We start from the raw sequence: 9,119 nt of genomic DNA, 5'->3' as shown, positions 1-9,119 counted from the left end.
CCGAGTTCACAAGTCCGTTTACATCCGATTCCCCACAGACCAGCCTGGGTCCAGTAATTTCATTTTGTTCCTCCACGGTCCCCCCTCCCCTGATCAGACCATATGAAAGGGGCCGAAGATGAATATATGTCTGTGGTGTTCCTCTGCAGCATAGAACACCGGAGCGGGTTGAGATTCGGGCTGTGTTCCAGGCGATCCAATGTCTTCAGTGGCAGAAAGTACAAAACTGTCCAACCTGCAAACATTTGTGATCTGCGCAGCGGAATGAATATGACTAGCCGGAGTTTCCTGGGGAAAGAGATCGATTGATGGAGTCTTGCCGGATTCAGTAGCCGTATTTTTCATTTAAATGGGTCTTTCCATCGCCGGATTGTCCTGGAAAGAAGCAAAATATGAATGTGCCGGTAGTACAATCAATTCTTCATTTCCGGTCTGTTGAGCTGAACTGCAGGCGGATATAATAAGACAAATGAGCTCTGAAGTAATTAATTAACCATTGAAGGCCTTTTGCACTGTTGTATTTGAACATATGCATTCCTAGGTGCTGCCGTGCTCTACTCTTACTGGGCTACCTCTGGAAACCATAGCTCTACTCTTACTGGGCTACCTCTGGAAGCCATAGCGCTACTCTCACTGGGCTGCCTCTGGAAGCCATAGCGCTACTCTCACTGGGCTGCCTCTGGAAACCATAGCGCTACTCTTACTGGGCTGCTTCTGGAAACCATAGCGCTACTCTTACTGGGCTACCTCTGGAAACCATAGCGCTACTCTTACTGGGCTGCTTCTGGGAACCATAGCGCTACTCTTACTGGGCTGCTTCTGGGAACCATAGCGCTACTCTTACTGGGCTGCTTCTGGGAACCATAGCGCTACTCTTACTGGGCTGCTTCTGGGAACCATAGCGCTACTCTTACTGGGCTGCTTCTGGGAACCATAGCGCTACTCTTACTGGGCTGCTTCTGGGAACCATAGCGCTACTCTTACTGGGCTGCTTCTGGGAACCATAGCGCTACTCTTACTGGGCTGCTTCTGGGAACCATAGCGCTACTCTTACTGGGCTGCTTCTGGGAACCATAGCGCTACTCTTACTGGGCTGCTTCTGGGAACCATAGCGCTACTCTTACTGGGCTGCTTCTGGGAACCATAGCGCTACTCTTACTGGGCTGCTTCTGGGAACCATAGCGCTACTCTTACTGGGCTGCTTCTGGGAACCATAGCGCTACTCTTACTGGGCTGCTTCTGGGAACCATAGCGCTACTCTTACTGGGCTGCTTCTGGGAACCATAGCGCTACTCTTACTGGGCTGCTTCTGGGAACCATAGCGCTACTCTTACTGGGCTGCTTCTGGGAACCATAGCGCTACTCTTACTGGGCTGCTTCTGGGAACCATAGCGCTACTCTTACTGGGCTGCTTCTGGGAACCATAGCGCTACTCTTACTGGGCTGCTTCTGGGAACCATAGCGCTACTCTTACTGGGCTGCTTCTGGGAACCATAGCGCTACTCTTACTGGGCTGCTTCTGGGAACCATAGCGCTACTCTTACTGGGCTGCTTCTGGGAACCATAGCGCTACTCTTACTGGGCTGCTTCTGGGAACCATAGCGCTACTCTTACTGGGCTGCTTCTGGGAACCATAGCGCTACTCTTACTGGGCTGCTTCTGGGAACCATAGCGCTACTCTTACTGGGCTGCTTCTGGGAACCATAGCGCTACTCTTACTGGGCTGCTTCTGGGAACCATAGCGCTACTCTTACTGGGCTGCTTCTGGGAACCATAGCGCTACTCTTACTGGGCTGCTTCTGGGAACCATAGCGCTACTCTTACTGGGCTGCTTCTGGGAACCATAGCGCTACTCTTACTGGGCTGCTTCTGGGAACCATAGCGCTACTCTTACTGGGCTGCTTCTGGGAACCATAGCGCTACTCTTACTGGGCTGCTTCTGGGAACCATAGCGCTACTCTTACTGGGCTGCTTCTGGGAACCATAGCGCTACTCTTACTGGGCTGCTTCTGGGAACCATAGCGCTACTCTTACTGGGCTGCCTCTGGAAACCATAGCTCTACTCTTACTGGGCTATCTCTGGAAACCATTGCGCTACTCTTACTGGGCTACCCCTGGAAGCCATAGCGCTACTCTTACTGGGCTGCCTCTGGAAACCATAGCACTACTCTTACTGGGCTGCCTCTGGAAACCATAGTGCTACTCTTACTGGGCTACCCCTGGAAACCATAGCTCTACTCTTACTGGGCTACCTCTGGAAACCATAGCGCTACTCTTACTGGGCTGCCTCTGGAAACCATAGCTCTACTCTTACTGGGCTATCTCTGGAAACCATTGCGCTACTCTTACTGGGCTACCCCTGGAAACCATAGCGCTACTCTTACTGGGCTACCTCTGGAAACCATAGCACTACTCTTACTGGGCTGCCTCTGGAAACCATAGTGCTACTCTTACTGGGCTACCCCTGGAAACCATAGCTCTACTCTTACTGGGCTACCTCTGGAAACCATAGCGCTACTCTTACTGGGCTACCTCTGGAAGCCATAGCGCTACTCTTACTGGGCTATCTCTGGAAACCATAGCGCTACTCTTACTGTGCTACTCCTGGAAACCATAGCGCTACTCTTACTGGGCTGCCTCTGGAAACCATAGCACTACTCTTACTGGGCTGCCTCTGGAAACCATAGCGTTACTGGTCTGTCTCTTGAAACCACAGTGCTACTCTTCTGCCTCTGGAAACCATAGCGCTACTCTGGGTTGGCCTTGGAAACCAATTACGAGGTTTCTGACGCAGCTCATAATGGAAACCAATCTGTTTGCAATGTCAGGCTGAGATGCCAAAAAGGAAGCCAAGCAGCGAATCTCAGCGCTGGTAAAATGCTGATCGGTCAGGTTTGGAGTACCGTATATACTCGAGTATAAGCCGTCCCGAATATAAGCCGAGGTACCTAATTTTACCAAAAAAAACTGGGAAAAAGTAATGACCCGAATAGTCAGTGACGCGACGCTCGGCGAGGTAAGTAAGAAGACGCGCTGGCGCTGACTTGAGTATAAGCCGAGGGGGGCACTTTTCACCCAAAAAAATGGGCTGAAAATCTCGGCTTATACTCTAGTATATACGGTAGAAAAAATAAAATGCCAAAACGAGTATCCCTGAAAACACACAACCGATGCCGTTCACATTTGAAAATCAATCATAGAAACGGTAAGACAATGTTACCTGTAGGAGGTGTCCACACACAGTAATCAGGGTCATCTTCTGGGTACTGAGAGCCGAGAACACCTTGTGGAGGCTGAAGAATAATAAAAATAAAGATTGGTGATTTCTTGCCGATTATACAAAACGCTTTGTTTGCACTTTCAGCATTCCAGCTAAGTGATCTCTTCCCATCCCCAATTCCAAGGCGGGGCTGACAGAACCTTTACGTTTTTTATTCCCCCCCCCTGGTGGGTATATCATCACAAAGGCTGGTACCACAGTACTGGAGTGGCACTCACACGTCATTACATGAGTGCCGCTCAGTCCTGGAAGAATGCCAGCCGTCCCCTCTCCTGTTGCAGGAATAAGAAGAAGGAAGCTGTTGTGTCATCAGACTGGCTAGAAGACTGAAGGTAAAAAGGTAATTTAAAAAAAAAAAAAACAGGAGGTGAGGGCTTCAGGGGTGGTGGCAGGATGGCCGCAGGGGTTGTACTGCTGGTGAGTCCCATGTTAAAGCTTATAGAAGATTTTAGTGGTTGGATTTTCATCAACTTTAGAACAGCGAGGAAAAGAAAATGGCTGTCAAGAGACTGGCTTCATGTCACAACACGTGTAAACCTAGACCTCACGCATTTTAGATGTGTTGTGTTTTTGAAACGCTCCATCTGAAATGACCTGGATGGCAAAGTGCAAGTTACGGCATGGGTATATGGGTGAGACAACGCTCTATTGAAACCAATGCATGCATTTTGTCTGCAGCCAAACACATGACGAGGCCTCTGGTGTAACACACACACGGACACACACACAATTTTTAAGCTCTGTTCTAGACCCCACAAGCGCAGGGAGAGGCTCAGGGAAGATACCAACCTTGCTGGGACCGTACATTTTCTTCTGTCTTTCTGCAGCCGGTTTGGGGATTCCATCAGCTGGGACTGCTGGAAGAGAAAACATTTTACAGGTCAACAGTTTATTAGACAATCAACATGTTTTATCCCCACTTGTCCACATTCAGACACCATGAGAATATATAGAAAGAGCTTAGGAGGATTTCATGGTGCTCAGTTGAATTTTTATAGAATATTTAGTGTTCGGGGGACATTCGGAGGATCAAGAACACTGGGCTAGTCAAGATGCAAGCAGCAATAAGCAGCTTGTGAATGGTAGATGGTAGGGATGTTCAGATACCAGTGCCGATACTTGACATTTTCACAACTACCAGGGTCACAGAAGTTGCAGCTGGGTCTGGGCTCTGGCGCTGCACCACTGCCCTGAAATCATTAGTCTGTATTGTTTTTGAAAAACTGTCAAATGACACGGAACAAAAATGTATCAGTACTTGTATCTGTGAGGACTTGGTCTGGAAAAAAATGTATCAATGAAGTTAATTTATATAAAAATATCATACACTAAAACAGGGACGCACAAATCCCAGGAGCCTGTAACCAATGCTCCTTACAAATGACAGCCGCCTCCTAACTTTTGAGTTTGTCTCTAGTCTAGTCCTGGAGCTGGAAAAGTATCTGTACTTGTACCGAGTACAGTACTTGGTATCTGAACATCCCTTGTAGATGGAGAACACAATGGAAGATGAAGTGTACATGTGTTAGACCCCGTTCACATGTAGGGACATACATTTTGCAGCGGCCGGGATAGCGCGACTTTCGGGGCGACGTTCCAGCGACGGTAGCGCGACCTTCTCCGTCGGGCTCCATAGAAAAAAAGCAAAATCGCGCAAAATCCGCCGAAAAAAGGGTCCGGTAGAAGCGACTTGCGATATGGAGTTAAGACAGCTCCATTGAATATCATTGGCCGGCGACTTCTTGCGATATCGCGCGGCAAAAATATCGCGGCGGAAATCGTGCGACAAGTCACTATATGTGAACGGGGCCTGAAGGGTAAGGAGTAGGAGGGAAGGAAAAAGAAGCTCCTCGGACTCATTTCACCCCAAACTTGCGGTTCAGGAAAGCTCCATGACTAAATATTCAACCTTTCTTCAAGAAATGATTAAAGCTTTGACTAAAATATGACATTATATAAGAATTCTGCTCTAACATAGCAATCTGAGCTGACCCCAGAAAAAAATATACCCATCCTGTGACTAGACACACTTTATGGGACCTCAGGAGTTAAATACTAAAGATACATTCTAGTGATCCTCAAATCATCTCTGAATTGGTGCTGACACTGTCCTTCCTTCTGGAGGGGGGCTACTTTTGTTCCCCATGGTCCCTGTGTGTGTTGTAAAGTAGTCACCACTCCAAGCTCACTCCTGTGATGGTCTCCAGGCTCAATACAAATTGGTAAACGAAAGCAAGTCTTCCCTCCTGGCCTTCTGCCCGGTGAGGATGCCATTGTGAGGAGGGTCTTTTTCTCTTCTGGGTCTTGCCGTAGCTGGAAGCCTATGCTAGAGGCCAAGTGAACTTCAGCTCCCCTGCTGGAGGGGGAAACCAGAGGGAGCAGAGCAGCAAGATGGCTGCCAGTATGGAGCATCTTTGGAGAAGCCTTTTGGGCTGAAGAGTGTTCTGGAGAGCTTGGACGAAGCTGCAGCCATTGGACTTTGCAAAAAGGCCTCACTGCTCAACTAAGGTACCGGTCATTGCTCAATTAAGGCCAAGGATCTAAAATCTGCTTGTAGAAAGATCAAGATCCATTTGACCTTTAACAACAGTGACTGCTCTCAGAGTCATTGCAATCTGCTTGGCTGCTCTTAAAGGGCCTCAACATCAGGGTCTTCTTTTCTTCCTTCCGCAGCGGCCGTTCTGTGCAGTGTTACTAGAAGGCCAGTCCAGTGTGATGCACTGGGCTCAGAGGAAGTGGGCTGAATGACAATGGGCACTCAACCCAGAAAAGGGCTGGTGCGGGATGATGTAGCAGAGCATTTGCACGGGATGTGTATCGTAATGAAAGTCAAATTGTAATTTTTAAAGTGTACATTCAACCTAGTTTTTCATTAAAATTGAGAAATGAACTTGAAGAAATGCTCCGTGTGTAGCCACGCGGCCCTTTAGCATGTCATAGCCATCCGTAGTTTGTCGGAAACTGACACTGTGCTCCTTCCACTGACTTCCAATGATCATAAAGCGGGGCAGACACAGATGCCAGACTTATTCTAGGCGTCTCGCTCGGGAAATAAGCTAAACTGCAGCAGAGAAATAACAAGTCTCCTGCCCCGCCAGACAGGGCTTTGCTGTGTAAATGTCACGACTGGATGGACAGAAATGTGCATTCCTTTCAGCTTTAGCAGTTCCCCATGTGTAACAGAAGGTATGATGTGACGATTTTATAACATACCAAGTAAAAAATGTCTACGTACCTGGCTTTTTTGGGCCATTCAGGGAGCGGGTGTTAGTGCTGCGCTCTGGGGGTTCCTGCTGCTTCTCGGGACTCGCCCTCTGCACCTCTTCTGCTCTTCTCGCAGCTACAGGACACACAAGTGTTATGAACTGAATGATACGGAGACCCCTAAAGTGCCACTGTATACACATGCATCATCTATTCTAATCACACCGATATACATCTCCATATAATATATTTTAATTGTAACTTGTCAGCCATTATACAAATGTCACACGTAATACAGCGGAGCAAAAACAGAGCTGTAGCTGTAGATGTGACCATACCAGCTAACTGAAAACTGAGCAGCAGATTTCAATGCCAAGTGGCAGCTGCAACACTAAATAAAATATTGCAATGCTTAAAGAAGATCATACCTGGGGAGTACTGTATATACAGCATGCCATCTATATAAATTGCACACATTATACAAAAAGCCACACATTGGATAAGTAAAATGATACTTAACTTGCCAATTTTTTTGTCGCCTTCCGGGACCTCGTCCAGTCCTCCCCCAGCCAGGTAAGACATCCCCCGAAATAAGACCTAGTGTCTTATTTCGTGCAAAAAAAATAAAATAAGACTCTGTCTTATTTTCAGGGAAACACGGTATATATCTCTAACAAAAAATGCCTACAGCCTGATCTGGTCAGGGATTGGTTACAGGTCTGTAGGTCCGTGGTTGAAGAAGTGGAGGGTTGAAGTGTACGTAAAGGCAAAATCTATTTCTGAGTACGTTTAGCAAGCACCATGTCTCCCTGCATTCAGTCTCCTTAAAGTGAATTTCCACTTGTGCAGTCAAACTGGGATAACACCTATTTGATATTTGTTAGATAACCACGTTCACATAGCTTAAAGAGGATCCCCAGCAATCTAAAAAGTTGACCCCTGCAGTGGGGCTACCCTATCGATATGGGGAATCATGACCTCTTTCCTCCTGCTGGCGACCCCTCTGGTGATAACTAAAGATCTATAGAGAGGAATGCGGACCTCCTTCCCCCTGCTGGGGATCGCTCTAGTAATAACTAAACATCTATATAAGGGAATCAGGACCTTGTACCTCCTGCTAGTGATAACTAAAGATCTATATAGAGTAATCAGGACCTTGTACCTCCTGCTGGTGATGCCTCTAGTGATAACTAAAGATCTATTATAGGGGAAATCAGGACCTTCTTCCTCCTGCTATATATATCTATATCTATTTCGAAAAATTACGGTGATCATAGATAATACAGTAATATTTTAATTCAGGGCACTGATCAACTATCTGGGGTGAGTATGAATTTATTTCCACATTATCCATAGACATCGGTTGTTTTTGTTTTTCCTTCCTTTGCAGGCAGGAAAAAAAACTGCAGAAGGTAGAATCCTGAACATTTTCTTTTTCTTCAACCTAAACAACACAAATACATCAATGCGTATCACATCTACCACTGAACTCTTTTACATATGATGTACAAATCTGTAGCAAGTGTTCAGAGAAACATGTTGTGTTCTTACCCCGAGTTTCTGGAACAGGATTGGTCTTCATGCTGTGCTCAGCCGCATCAGCTACTGTCAGCCTGTCTTCCGAGTGGCCTTCACCAGGACTCTCTACTTTCATTTGTTCATCTTCATCCTCCTCCTCTTCGGGCTCATCTGTGTCTTTCATGGTAAGGAGGCTAGGCGGGATATCCGTCCGTTTTGGTGGAGGTTTCTGGATTTGTGAAAACAAATAAATAAACAAGAAAAACAGAAAAATATGGCACTGAGCCTTGTCTGCCATAGTGAGGAAAACACATGAATGTGCTGTAATACTGGAGACAATAGTAGGCAGAGCTCCCCACTTGTTGCTCACTGGCAGCAGGTACACTGGAAAAGTCCATTTCACTATCCGTATAAAGGAAGACGGAAACAATCTGCAAAGATGTCTGCTATAAAAGGAGTTTTTCTTTGCATAAAACCTATTTTTTAAAGGGTTTACTTGGGGACACAGTAAATCTTTTTGACTTAAAGTGACACGAAGCTCAGGAGTTAAACCTTTAAAATACATTCAAGTACCTTAAATACAACAAAGTATCTTATTTGTGTATCACTCGGCTGTAGATCCTCAAATCACCTCCGAATTGGTGCTGACACTGTCCTTCCTTCTGGAGGGTGGCTACGTGTGTTCCTCATGGTCCCTGTGTGTGTTGTAAAGTAGCCACCGCTCCAAGCTCACTCCTGTGTTGGACTACAATCTCACATTCAAATAAGTAAACTAAACATGAGATTATAGTACATCACGGGAGTAAGATTGGAGTGGTGGCTGAGCAATCACGAACCACTGTCTGCTCAGCTCATGGCTTCTCCGTCACAGGAGTGACCTTGGAGCGGTGACTACTTTACAACACACACAGGTACCATGGGGAATAAAAGTAGCCACCCTCCAGAAGGAAGGACAGTGTCGGCACCAATTCCGGAGATGATTTGAGGATCTACAGCCGAGTGATACACAAATAAGATACATGTTAGTAGGGTGAATGCACTTGAATGTATTTAAGGTGTATCCCGTGTTTAGTGTCACCAAGTCTTTTAGAAAAAAACGTAAGTTCACAAAAGTTGA

The 9,119-nt window shown here is 46.6% G+C and overlaps 1 protein-coding gene across 1 annotated transcript in view; it reads right to left on the bottom strand.

Moving 5' to 3' along the window:
* Nucleotides 1-325: 325 nt before the first annotated feature.
* Nucleotides 326-9,119, bottom strand: part of SLC4A1AP (solute carrier family 4 member 1 adaptor protein) — a gene marked incomplete at its 5' end in the record, with an annotated part of 28,701 nt that continues 19,907 nt past the window's right edge. The window contains 5 exons of the mRNA XM_018555603.1: nucleotides 326-375; nucleotides 3,221-3,293; nucleotides 4,070-4,137; nucleotides 6,516-6,620; nucleotides 8,036-8,231. Of these exons, the coding sequence (XP_018411105.1) occupies nucleotides 326-375; nucleotides 3,221-3,293; nucleotides 4,070-4,137; nucleotides 6,516-6,620; nucleotides 8,036-8,231 (492 nt within the window). The remainder of the gene's footprint in view (nucleotides 376-3,220; nucleotides 3,294-4,069; nucleotides 4,138-6,515; nucleotides 6,621-8,035; nucleotides 8,232-9,119) is intronic.

Source organism: Nanorana parkeri, unplaced genomic scaffold (genome assembly GCF_000935625.1).
Source record: "Nanorana parkeri isolate BGI_ZX_2015 unplaced genomic scaffold, ASM93562v1 scaffold204, whole genome shotgun sequence".
Lineage (NCBI taxonomy): Eukaryota > Metazoa > Chordata > Amphibia > Anura > Dicroglossidae > Nanorana > Nanorana parkeri.
Note: the sequence above shows the minus strand (reverse complement) of the source record. Positions and strands in the feature narration are given on the sequence as shown.